The sequence below is a fragment of the Schistocerca gregaria genome, chromosome 4, assembly GCF_023897955.1.
Source record: "Schistocerca gregaria isolate iqSchGreg1 chromosome 4, iqSchGreg1.2, whole genome shotgun sequence".
Lineage (NCBI taxonomy): Eukaryota > Metazoa > Arthropoda > Insecta > Orthoptera > Acrididae > Schistocerca > Schistocerca gregaria.
In genome coordinates this window covers 606,378,010-606,392,108 of record NC_064923.1, presented here as the reverse complement: position 1 = coordinate 606,392,108, position 14,099 = coordinate 606,378,010, and the positions used below count along the sequence as shown (strand labels likewise).

At 42.4% G+C, this 14,099-nt stretch overlaps 1 protein-coding gene across 1 annotated transcript in view; it reads left to right on the top strand.

Moving 5' to 3' along the window:
- Positions 1 to 12,961, top strand: part of LOC126267830 (uncharacterized) — a 141,251-nt gene extending 128,290 nt beyond the window's left edge. Inside the window, exons 2-3 of the mRNA XM_049973134.1 lie at positions 3,820 to 3,895; positions 11,972 to 12,961. Of these exons, the coding sequence (XP_049829091.1) occupies positions 3,820 to 3,895; positions 11,972 to 12,607 (712 nt within the window). The 3' untranslated portion in view covers positions 12,608 to 12,961. The remainder of the gene's footprint in view (positions 1 to 3,819; positions 3,896 to 11,971) is intronic.
- The last annotated feature ends 1,138 nt before the right edge of the window (positions 12,962 to 14,099 follow it).

Below are 14,099 nucleotides of genomic sequence, written 5' to 3'. Positions count from 1 at the left end.
TTTGGCCTCAGGACAATTAAAAACCAATGTGAATGATTCTTTTTGGGCGGTTTTTGGTCTCAGGACAGTTATAAACCGATATTCGATCCGATGTAATATGACCTTGCCGTGGTGGATGAGCTTACGTAAATAACTGTATCACACTGTACACCCATGCACATTGAGTAGTACAGTTTGTTTAACGTCAAACGTATACTTCAGGCAATGTTGTATGATTCATTTGTAGTCGTCCACTATTAAATTATGATGCTTACAGCGCCATCTGTTGCTACATTTTGTAACTACTTATTTTTCTTCTTCCATACGTTTTCCCCCTTCTCCGATAATATTCCGTTGCAATTTGACGACACTCTGACCAGTGGTGTTATTTCTGCAGCAGTTTGAAAGTTTAACTTTAATGATAATCACTATGAACGTAAATATCAGGTGACCTGCCTCAAACAAATATTCACTAAAAACTACACTCCTGGAAATGGAAAAAAGAACACATTGACACCGGTGTGTCAGACCCACCTTACTTGCTCCGGACACTGCGAGAGGGCTGTACAAGCAATGATCACACGCACGGCACAGCGGACACACCAGGAACCGCGGTGTTGGCCGTCGAATGGCGCTAGCTGCGCAGCATTTGTGCACCGCCGCCGTCAGTGTCAGCCAGTTTGCCGTGGCATACGAAGCTCCATCGCAGTCTTTAACACTGGTAGCATGCCGCGACAGCGTGGACGTTAACCGTATGCGCAGTTGACGGACTTTGAGCGAGGGCGTGTAGTGGGCATACGGGAGGCCGGCTGGAAGTACCGCCGAATTGCTCAACACGTGGGGCGTGAGGTCTCCACAGTACATCGATGTTGTCGCCAGTGGTCGGCGGAAGGTGCACGTGCCCGTCGACCTGGGACCGGACCGCAGCGACGCACGGATGCACGCCAAGACCGTAGGATCCTACGCAGTGCCATAGGGGACCGCACCGCCACTTCCCAGCAAATTAGGGACACTGTTGCTCCTGGGGTATCGGCGAGGACCATTCGCAACCGTCTCCATGAAGCTGGGCTACGGTCCCGCACACCGTTAGGCCGTCTTCCGCTCACGCCCCAACATCGTGCAGCCCGCCTCCAGTGGTGTCGCGACAGGCGTGAATGGAGGGACGAATGGAGACGTGTCGTCTTCAGCGATGAGAGTCGCTTCTGCCTTGGTGCCAATGATGGTCGTATGCGTGCTTGGCGCCGTGCAGGTGAGCGCCACAATCAGGACTGCATACGACCGAGGCACACAGGGCCAACACCCGGCATCATGGCGTGGGGAGCGATCTCCTACACTGGCCGTACACCTCTGGTGGTCGTCGAGGGGACACTGAATAGTGCACGGTACATCCAAACCGTCATCGAACCCATCGTTCTACCATTCCTAGACCCGCAAGGGAACTTGCTGTTCCAACAGGACAATGCACGTCCGCGTGTGTCCCGTGCCACCCAAGGTGCTCTAGAAGGTGTAAGTCAACTACCCTGGCCAGCAAGATCTCCGAATCTGTCCGCCATTGAGCATGTTTGGGACTGGATGAAGCGTCGTCTCACGCGGTCTGCACGTCCAGCACGAACGCTGGTCCAACTGAGGCGCCAGGTGGAAATGGCATGGCAAGCCGTTCCACAGGACTACATCCAGCACCTCTACGATCGTCTCCATGGGAGAATAGCAGCCTGCATTGCTGCGAAAGGTGGATATACACTATACTAGTGCCGACATTGTGCATGCTCTGTTGCCTGTGTCTATGTGCCTGTGGTTCTGTCAGTGTGATCATGTGATGTATCTGACCCCAGGAATGTGTCAATAAAATTTCCCCTTCCTGGGACAATGAATTCACGGTGTTCTTATTTCAATTTCCAGGAGTGTATTTCCCTGTTGTTATTCGAGAGATCGATGTTGCAGCTCTTCCACGTATGCCTAATTTACTGCGAAGATTGGGAACCGGACCAGGGCTTGTACATGCATATGTCCGAACAAAGAACAGACCAATCCATGAAACAGACAGATCCTCGCTAATTGTGCGAGCATGTCACAAATTCTCCATGTTTTAATGTCTCTGTTGAAGAGCCAAAGCAACTAGTACACCTGCCTAATATCGTGTAAGCCCCCCCCCCCCCCATCCCGGGCACACAGAAGTGCCACAGCACGAGGTAGCAAGGCATCCCAGATATTCTCAATAATGTTCATGATTGGGGAGTACGGTGGCCAGCGGAAATGTTTAAACTCAGAAGACTGTTCCTAGAACCACTCCGTAGCAATTCTGGACGTGCGGGGCGTCGCATTGTCCTGCTGGAATTTTCCAAGTCCGTCGGAATGCACGATGGACATGAATGGGTGCAGGTGGTCGGACAGGATGTTCATGTATCTGTGAGCTGTCAGAGTCACATCCAAAAGCATAAGGGGCCCTATATCACCCAATTGCACGCGCCCCACACCACTACAGCGCTTCCATCTGCTTGAACAGTCCCCAGCTGACATGCAGTTCCCTTACGCGTACACGTCCAGCCGCTCGATAGAATTTGAAACGAAACTCTTCCGACCAGGCAATATGTTTCCCATCATCAAAAGGCCAATGTCGGTGATTACGGGACCAGGCGAGGCGTAAAGCTCTGTGTCAAGCAGTCATCAGGTACACGAGCAGGCTTTCGGCTCCGAAAGCCCATATCGATGATATTTCGTTGAATGGTTTGCACGCTGATACTTGTTGACGGCCCACCACTGAAATCTGCAGCACTCTGTATAAGGGGTGCACCTCTTTCACTTTGAACGATTCTCTTCAGTCGTCGTTGGTCCCATTCTTGCAGGCAGCGATGTCGGAGACTTGATACTTTACCGGATTCCTGAAATTCACGGTACAGTTGTGAAATGGTCGTACAGGAAAAATCCCCACTTCATCGCCACCCCGGAGATGCTGTGTCCCATCGCTCGTGCGCCGACTATGATACCACGTTCAAACTCACTTAAATCTTGATAAACTGCCATTGTAGCAGCAGTAACTGATCTTACAACTGCCCGAGACTTTTGTTGTCTTATATAGGCGTTGCCGAATGCAGCGCAAAATTCCACCTGTTTGAACACGCATGCCTACATCAGTTTCTTTGGCGCTTCATTGTGTGTAATGCATTTAAGTTAGTCGCTTAATCATGACGTCTCTTCCGATCATAACGCCGAAATTTTTAAAGCACACGTACTTTGCGTACTATCATATGGTGCTTGGTGGAGGGTACCGTGTACACTGGCAAATTAGATAGAGGGATGAAAGCCACTGCGTATATGCCTCTACACGAGCGCTAATTTCTCTTATCTTCTTAATCATTACGCGAAATGAACGTTGAGATAGTAGTGTTGTTCTGTAGTCAGCTACCAATGCTAGTTCCCTAAATGTTCTCAGTAGTATTTTCCCGAAAAGAAATTTGAATTCACAAAGCATCTATGTGATATGCGTTGACTGAACTTACCGGTAACAAATCTGCCTGACATAGCATTGCGTGAATGATTTAGAGAAAGCCTTCCACTGTGTTAGTCATCGGTGACTAAGGAGTGTGTTACAGAAATTTTTTTCAGATTTCCATACGCATTTACTGCTACCGAATACTTTCCACAATGCAGCCAGCAACTTTACAAACCGTAAAGTAATATAATTCCTTAAAGTTTAAATCAGTAAGTGTTAGCGAAATAAATATTGAGGAAATAAATTTTTACAGCCTCCTAGACGATACCACTGGTATGGTATTTTTTCCGAGAATTAGGGAGATACGTAATAAGGGATATTAGAGCGTTTTTAATACTGCTTTGTTGCAGGCCGCATCAGGTGGCGACGTCTCACCAAGCTCCTGCTTCCAGCGATCACAGGTACCGGCGGCGGGTGGGCGCGAAGGTTATTCTCCTCCTAATGTACCGTTTAATGTTTACAAAGCAAGCTCCTGTGTTCTGAGCACTGCCTATTACGAACAGAGATTTACGTAAGCGGTTAGATTCCACGGGTAGCTTCATGGTTCGTCATTCCTTCTCCAGTCAGCTACAGTGGTAGCTCAAGCATGTGTTGTTCCTCGAAACCCTTTTAGTTATTTGGATAAAGTATACTTTTTTGGCATTCACAACCAATGACGGTAATTATATATTTTTCATGTAAATGTGGCACGTTTTCGTGTCAACCTTTGGCAACCATTGTATATGTGTTAAGGGTAGTTTTCCCCCCCCCCCCCTCCCCCCTCCAGCTGGACAATATTTATGCTAGTTAGGCTTCCCTCTCAATCACGAAAGATTGTGGTGGTGAGCATGAACCTGTGTGCGAAATGCCTGCTGGGACCCGTGGCGTCATGTTAGTATAACCCTTGGTAGATAGCCTTAATTTTCAATTTATTGGAGTTCTGTCTGCTTAACCAAGTACGTATGTACGTAAGTTTTTTGTGGAAGTGGGAGATAGTCGGTCAAAATAATATAAATAGTAATAGGTGTCCATTCATTTGATTCCTTATATCATTGTTCTTTTTATAGTACTATGACACTGCATATCAATGGTCCAGAGATAATGTAAGCATCTGTTTTGGAACGTTGGTTCGGGTTATGCTTAGTAGTACGTAGAGAAAACGTAGTGACATCGTTTAATTACAGTAAATCTCGTTTTATAACACACACTATGACGTCACACATTAATAATGATATACCTTTGGTATTTAGCGATATTTTATTTGTTAAAATGTTTTTTGTGTGGTAGGTTAATTGTAACTACAAGTCCTTTTGTACTGCCTGGGAGATCTGGCTGACCAAAAATAAGGTCAACCACTCAAAAGCCCCAGTATCAAAAGTGCAATTCTTGGAGGAGGACAGGGATTTTATTTCTTATTGGATCAGGGAGAAAGGTGAATTTTGCTTCACGCTTAAACTTTTAGCAAAGCTTATCTGTGAAGAAGTCCACAGATTTCAGCTGGCGAAGATGTGGGTTTGCACAGGGTTGCTTTTATTAACGTCCTGTGGGTGGCACTCCTGAATGCCTGATTTAGTAGCAACGTCGTTTCTCCCTGCTATCAGGTCGGTAGCGTCGGAAACCATTTCTAATATACTGTTTAAATATTACAAATTTACCCATTCTTACGGGGAGGGGATGGGTGGGAGGTTGGCTGGCGTCGTTCCAGCTGCTCGATTTGGTTTGGTTGCTGCAACAGGAAAAAACCAAACTTTAAGGGGCGAGTGAAGTGTAGCCTACCATGTAGGCATTTCACTTGTTGCTGGCAGCTGCTGTTCGTATTTGTTGCACTGTACCAATTCTTATACTTACAGAATTTATCCATGTTTTTCGTTGACAGTTCTGGACATCAGTATCAGTGTAGTGCTTACAGATCTTTGCTCTGACATCGCACATTAGTGTCTTCCGTCAAGTGTTTATTAATGCTGTTGTTTTGGTCTTCAGTCCTGAGACTAGTTTGATGCAGCTCTCCATACTACTCTATCCTGTGCAAGCTTCTTCATCTCCCAGCACCTACTGCAACCTACATCCTTCTGAATCTGTTTAGTGTACTCATCTCTTGGTCTCCCTCTATGAATTTTATCCTCCACACTGCCCCCCCCCCCCTCCCCAATACCAAATTGGTGATCCCTTGATGCCTCAGAATATGTCCTACCAAGCCATCCCTTCTTCTAGTCAAGTTGTACCACAGATGTCTCTTCTCCCCAATTCTATTCAATACCCACACATTAGTTATGTGATCTACCCATCTAATCTTCAGCATTCTTCTGTAGCATCACATTTCGAAAGCTTCTATTCTCTTCTTGCCTAAACTATTTGTCATCCACGTTTCCCTTCCATACATGGCTACACTCCATACAAATACTTTCAGAAACTGCTCTTCCAGGTCCTTTGCTGTCTTGCAGAATTACAATGTCCATCGGCGAACCTCAAAGATTTTATTTCTTCTCCATGGATTTTAATACCTACTCCGAATTTTTCTTTTGTTTCCTTTACTGCTTGCTCAATATATAGATTGAATAACATAGGGGATGGGCTACAAGCCTGTCTCACTCCCTTCCCAACCTCTGCTTTTCTTTGATGCCCCTCGACTCTTATAACTGCCGTCTGGTTTCTGTACAAATTGTAAATAGCCTTTCGCTCCCTGTATTTTACCCCTGCCACCTTTAGAATTGGAAAGAGAGTATTCCAGTCAACATTGTCAAAAGCTTTCTCTAAGTCTACAAATGCTAGAAACGTAGGTTTGCCTTTCCTTAATCTTTCTTCTAAGGTTAGTCGTAAGGTCAGTATTGCCTCACGTGTTCCAATATTTCTACGGACACCAAACTGATCTTCCCCGAGGTCTGCTTCTACCAGTTTTTCCATTCGTCTGTAAAGAACTAACGTTAGTATTTTGCAACTGTGACTTATTAAACTGATAGTTCGGTTATTTTCACATATGTCAACACCTGCTTTCTTTGGATTCTTCTTGAAGTCTGAGGGTATTTCGCCTGTCTCATACATCTTGCTCACCAGATGGTAGAGTTTTGCAGGACTGGATCTCCCAAGGCTGTCAGTAGTTCTAATGAATGTTGTCTACTCCCAGGGCCTTGTTTCGACTCAGGTCTTTCAGTGCTCTGTCAAACTCTTCACTCAGTATCATATCTCCCGTTTCATCTTCATCTACATCCTCTTCCATTTCCACAATATTGTGTTCAAGAACATCTTCCCAGTATAAACCCTCTATATACTTCTTCCACCTATCTGCTTTCCCTTCTTTGCTTAGAACTGGGTTTCCATCTGAGCTCTTGATATTCATACAAGCGGTTCTCTTTCTTCCAAAGGTCTCTTTAATTTTCCTGTAGGCAGTATCTATCTCACCTCTAGTGATATACCCCTCTACATCCTTAAATTAGTCCTCTAGCCATCCCTGCTTAGCCATTTTGCACTTCCGGTCGATCTCATTTCTGAGACGTTTGTATTCCTTTTTGCCTGCTTCAGTTAGTGCATATTTGTATTTTCTTTTTTCATCAATTAAGTTCAATATCTCCTCTGTTACCCAAGGATTTCTAGTAGGCCTCGTCTTTTTACCTACATGATCCTCTGCTGCCTTCACTATTTCATCTCTCAAAGCTACCCATTCTTCTTCTACTGTATTTCTTTCCCCATTCTTGTGAATCTTTGAATCTTTCCCTAATGCTCTCCCTGAAACTCTTTACGACCTTTGGTTCTGTCAGTTAATCTGGGTCCCATCTCCTTAAATTCCCATCTTTTTGCGGTTTCTTCACTTTTAAGCTACAGTTCATAACCAATAGATTGTGGTCAGAGTCCACATCTGCCCTTGGAAATGTTTTACAGTTTAAAGCCTGGTTCCTAAATCTCTGTCTTACCATTATATAATCTACCTGAAACATTCCAGTATCTCCAGGTCTTCCATGTATAAAACCTTCTTTCATGATTCTTCAACCAAGTGTTAGCTATGATTAAGTTATGCTCCGTGCAAAGTTCTACCAGGCGGCTTCCTCTTTCATTCCTTACACCCATTCCATATTCACCTACTATGTTTCTTTCTCTTCCTTTTCCTACTATCGAATTCCAGTTACCCATGACTATTAAATTTTAGTCTCCCTTCACTATCTGAAAAATTTATTTAACTTATCATACATTTCATCAATCTTTTCGTCATCTGCGGAGCTAGTGGGCATATAAACTTTTACTACTGCGGTAGGCGGGGGCTTCGTATCTATCTTGGCCACAATAATGGGTTCACTGTGCTATTTGTAGTAGCTTACCCGCAATTCTACTTTTTCATTCATTATTAATTCTACTCCTGCATTACCCCTATTTTATTTTGTATTGATAATCCCGTATTCACCTGAGCAGAGGTCTTGTTCCTTCTACCACCGAACTTCACAAATTCTCACTATATCTAACTTTAACCTATCCATTTCCGTTTTTAAATTTTCTAACCTACCTGCCCGATTAAGGGATCTGACATTCCACGCTCCGATCCGTAGAACGCCAGTTTCCTTTCTCCTGATAACAACGTCCGCCTGAGTAGGCCCCGCCAGGATATCCAAATGGTGGATTATTTTACGTCCGGAATATTTTACCCAAGAGGACGCCATCATCACTTCACCATACAGTAAAGCTGCATGCCCTCGGGAAAAATTACGGCTGTAGTTTCCCCTTGCTTTCAGCCGTTCGCAGTACCAGCACAGCAAGGCCGTTTTGGTTAGTGTTACAAGGCCAGATCAGTCAATCATCCAGACTGTTGCCCCTGCAACTACTGAAAAGGCTGCTGCTCCTCTTCAGGAACCATACGTTTGTCTGGCCTCTCAACAGCTACCTCTCCGTTGTGGTTGCACCTACAGTACGGCTATCCGTATCGCTGAGGCACGCAAGTCTCCCTACCAACGGCAAGGTCCATGGTTCGGCGTGAGGGAGGGGGGGGGGGGGGGCATTTTGTTACTATTTACCGAAATTTTTCGGAATATGTCAAGATGTCATTATTTCTACAAATAGGAGAGTGCAACATTTCAGTACATACACTGTGACATGATACATGTACTAGTAATCTAGGGTTGACTTAGCAAGCGTTTATTTGTTTATGCACTGAAGTGACAAAGATGGGGATATACAGATGGGGATAGTATAGCGTACACAAGGTATAAAAGGGCAGTGGATTGGTAAAGCCGTCATTTGTAATTAGATTGTTCACATGAAATGGTTTTCGGTGTGTTTATGGCGTCACGGCAGGACTTAACAGACTCTGAACGCGGAACGGTAGTTGAAGCTAGACACATGGGATATTCGATTTCGTAAATCCTTATTCCAAGGTCCTCAGTGTTAAGAGTGCTCCGAGAATACCAGATTTCAAACATAACCTATCACCACGGATAACGCAGCGGCTGACGGCCTTCAATTAACGACCGAGATCAGCAGAGTTAGGATAGAGTTGTCAGTGCTAACAGCATAGAGCACTGATTAAAATAACTGAAGAAACCAATGTGGGATGTACGACGAATGTATCCGTTAGGACACTGTGGCGGAATTTGGCGTTAGTAGCCTATGGCAGCATATGACCATAGCTAGCGCTTGTTCTAACAGCACGGCATCGTCTGTAGCGCCTCTCCTGGACTCGTGAACGTATTAGTTGGATCCTTGGTTAATGGAAAACCGTGACCCTCGCAGAAGAGTTCGGATTTCAGTTGGTAAGAGCAGATGATAGAGTTCGATCGTGGTCCAGGCCCCGTGAAGTCATGGATCCAAGTTGTCTACAAGGCACTGTGCATACTGGTTGTAGCTCCGTAATGGTGTGATGTGGTATAAACCAATCATTGACTGGAAACGGTTATGTTCGGCTACTTGGACACCATTTGCGGCTAATCATGGACTTCATGTACCCAAACCACGACGGAATTTTTATGGATGACAGTGCGCCCTGTCACCTGTCACCTGTCGCATTTGGTTTGAAGAACTCTTTAGAAAATTTGACGGAATCATTTGACCGCCCGACGGGAATCCCGTATAACATTTATCGGACGTAATCGAGATGTCAGTTCGTGCACAAAATCTAGCAGCAGCAACACATTCGCAAATATGGATGGCTATAGAGGCAGCGTGGCTCAGTATATCTGCAGGGGACTTCAAACGATTTGTTGAGCCCCTGCCACGTCGGGCTGCCGGGAAAAAGGAGGTAAGACATGATATTAGGAGGTATCCTATGACCTCTGTAAACTCAATGTATATCGTACTGCAGTAGTTCTTTAAGATTTAAAGACTTTGTAAGAGCGTATTTGTTCTTAAATTATGTGATACCATCGCATTTAGATAGAGATGTGGATAATGATTAAAGGTCGGTTAAAATTGAAAAAATTAACTCAGAATAGCTATTAATTATGAAATTACTTCCATATTTTCTTATTCTGTCTGTAAGTGGTGGCCGGTCTTCGCTTGATTGGAACAATAACAATAAAATTATTGTTTTTTATTTATGACAATCACCCACACATTCGTCCTGCGAACACATACTTCGAGTTACAAAACACTCCCTTTTTGAATGACAATAAATGTAATTTGTTATTATTTATAATAAACACCCTCAACCTGGTCCTCTTCCTGTGGAGCCCAGACCCAAAATGACGAATCTCTTGTTATTCGAATATCGTAATTTATTCATTATTGTTTATTTATAACAAAAACACAACACCTTGGCCCCAAAGTAAACTGAAACTCTTCCCATGATGCAAAGACCTATAATGACGTGTTCTGCACAATTGCTCTAGCCGTAAAGAATGATAAGTGGGAGGGGAACTTGAATCTTTTCAGTTCCAGGTTGAACTGGAGGAAATGCCCGCCACTTTAATGCACTGCCATTGGCAGAGAGAGGGTTCTTCTAATTATGAATCAAGCAATTACCCTATTTCCACGTGACTGGTATTAAGTTAAATATGATCTTGAATATACCTCGTGCAATTGCGTCATAAGCATGGGTAGGAAGGGGGTTCTTCTGTGTGATGTTGCATATAATTCAAACGTTACCTGGAATATAACTAGTCCAATTGTCTCAGTATGTAACCAGATACGCCACAAGTACTTACCTTATATCTGAAACTTCATACTCAACGCCAAAGTCATCTGGTGCCGATACTGCTTATGTGCCACTAATCAGTTACTAAATTTTTTTATCTGTGAACCTTTCTTGACTATGGTTGGTGTGTTTGGGTATCCAGAACTGGCACTGCATAGTAACTCCCGATGACCCGTGAAACAGAAAAACAAAAAAAATTGTAATGGTACACATATTGCAGCCAGTAAATAAGATCTAACTGTAGTGATGAGGAGATAAAAAGCAAAAGAATTAGCAGTGTACGATGGGTATTGTACACAAAAACGATGCATCAATATAAATAAATCAACATATCACACACAATAATACCACATAGACACACCACACAAAAGGAAATATTTATAAACATCTGACAGTGGAACTCCAGCGAAATTACAGTGGTTGCTCTGCTATCACAGGTGTTTATTCTGCTATAGAGGGTAGAACAGCTTCACCAACAGAAATACGAAGAAGTGCAACGTTAACACACATGTTGTACACGAAAGTAACAGGAAGGAAACTACATATAACTTACGAAGGTGAGACCTGATAGTCAAGGGAAGGCAGGATTCGGTTACGATTAAGGAAGGGGCCGTAATCAGTTACTATTGGTTGCCTTTGACAGTTACACACAATTTATTTTAAACCGGTAATTGAAGACTCAACAATAAATAAAAAATATCACACGTTATTAATGAAGGAATAAACAACAGTGTAAATAATAGTGTTTTCAGTGAATTACAATTTAGCAAAATACCATGAAATACAGATACAACAGATAATGTTCTAAAAGCAAGCTATTGTGATCTGGGCAGAAGGTCTCACTCGCCAGCAATGGCAATAAATTAAGAATTGTTTTAAAGGCTTACTGCCTAAATTCAAATACCAAATTAGAATTTGAAGGCAAATGACCACAATCACAGGTGAAGGCCTTACACGCCAGGAACGGCAATAATATAAAAATTTAGAAACTTGCTGTAAAGTAGCAATACAACAGCAAAGGTTAATTAAAAGAACAAGCAACTGATCATTAAACAGGCGAAATGTCTTACAAGGTCCAAGGGGCCACAGAAATTGCTCCATGAATCGACCGCTGAGAAGGTCCGTCAACAAACACTTTCGCGAGCGATGAGATAGGCACCCACGAGTTGCATCCACTTCACAAGATAGTAACTCAAACCAGTAGCAGTCTAACGAATGACTAATGATAATGTTGCTGAAGCTACCTGACATCCGATAAACCAAATGCAATGATGGATCAATACGCCAAAGCCGAAACCGACGGTCTGCACTACATCCCCAGAATAATGTGTTTAGAGCGCTCGGAACATCTACATCTACATCTACATCCGTACTCCGCAAGCCACCTGACGGTGTGTGGCGGAGGGTACCCTGAGTACCTCTATCGGTTCTCCCTTACTAGAGAAAAATTTAAGAACTATGCGTACAGTTCCAGACCAATGTTAATGAAAGGTGCTGCCTCAAAATGGCCTGCAATGCGTATGTTTGATTATCATTTTTTTAGAGACTTGTATCAAAGAATTGATGGTGCTTACGAAAGTGTAGAGGATGAGTGCCAGATTTTAACTTTCAAGACTGAATTCAAAACATTAGAAGAAGTATTTTCTATGCCTGAGTCAAGAGTCAAACTAGAAGAAGGCCAGAAGCCGTGGTATGTTGGTTGGAGTAACTGTCATCCAGAAGTTCTGGACGTACTGCATCAGTACTATGATAAGCCAGACTTCCTGCCAGAGGATGCTGAACACTCTCGCACTGACTACATCTTCATCGGATACCAACAGGGAGCTGTCATGCATATTGACTACGTAAGCCGCCTGATGTGGCAGGCCCAAATTAAAGGGCACAAGACATGGAAATTGTTACCACCACCAGAGTGTGATGATGTTTGTTCACCAGTTAGCTTCCGTGTTGAACCAGGAGATATAGTTCTCCTGGACACACGGCAGTGGTACCACGATACCCATATAGACGATGGAGAAATGAGTCTTACAGTCAGCTCTGAATATGGTTAGATACAGCAGAAGACATGCAAGAAAATTGTATGACAGTACAAAAGTAGCTTTTAACCTCAGGAATTCACATGGTTATGATGAAATTTCAGCAGTAATTTTAATTAGTTTGATGACAATAGCTATACTAATCACCACTACCCAAAAGCCAAACCAAAGTCCCATCAAATTGCCATCAGCAACACTTAGGCTGTTATGAATATTAGAAAGTGATTATTCTGCTTCTGATTTATACCACAAATTGTTTCTAGTCCTTTTGTACAGCAGGCACAATTATTTCATTTAAATTTACGTATATTTGTACATTACTAAGCTAGCACAAAGAAATATTTATTACACAAAAGAGAATTATTTTTATATTATCCTAGTCATGTGTATAACCATAGTTTTAGCTTCTCCAAAAGAATTCTAAAGTCTTCAACAGTTTATACAAACCGTTGTCACTTTTGTATCATAAATGGAGAGATTCTGAAAGTGTGTAGTGATGATGTCATTCTTCTTCACATGCTCTTTCATTATTTATTCTTCTCAGTATAATGGGAAAGTACCAATGGATTATGCACAAGACATGAAAAGTTCATTTCAGCTTTCTCTATGGAAGTTACATAGTGCAAAAGAGATGCTGTATTAAGTTTTTTGTTTGTTAGTATAACTTATGCAGCAACTGAAAACAGTCTGTCTTCCTAGTTAAATACATATAAGAAAAATTCTACAAGCCAAAGATTTCAAGTTTTCTGTCTTCCATATTTCATCATTCTGCCTCTAAATTTCTTGATCTATTTACACCAATGGAGACTAGCCATGTATCCGTTTACAGTTGACATGATTTTGTAAGACCCTGTGACATCTGTGCACAATAGCTGAAAGTATTACCAAATTATCATTAGTATCTATGCCTTTTATGTGAACAACTGTCTTAGTTTTTGTTAAATAATTATACATTTACTTAAAACACTTGTAATGAAAATTTCTTTCATAGAAGTTTAATTGTAATATTAGAGGTGCTGCCGTTACTACTATTATATGTGCTTTCTCTGTTATCATTTTAAAGGCATTTATTGTTGTATATTACATATTTTATACACTCAACAATGTGTATGGACTAGTGCCTCTTGATTAAATTGTAATCTCTTACTATTAAGACATTAAGTATATTTATTCAAAATTGTGCTGCATTTGACAAATTCAAACACTTTTATGGTGGAGTCCATACCACAGTGCATGCATTACTTACAGCAAGTTAAAAACCAGCATCTCTTTTTTCCATAATTTTGCAGTGATCAAGTAAATTATTTCATCCAGTCATTTTGTTTTATAATTGTAAATAAGCAATCTGGTCATTATGAGGTACACATTAATTAACAAATGAACCAAAAACAATGATGGGTTTCAGTGATGAACAATTATTCAAGAATTACTATACCATAGAACGAGAAAGGAACCACTACCACCAGAGTAAAAAACACGCCACTCGCTGCTCTCCTCCTCGGCGACA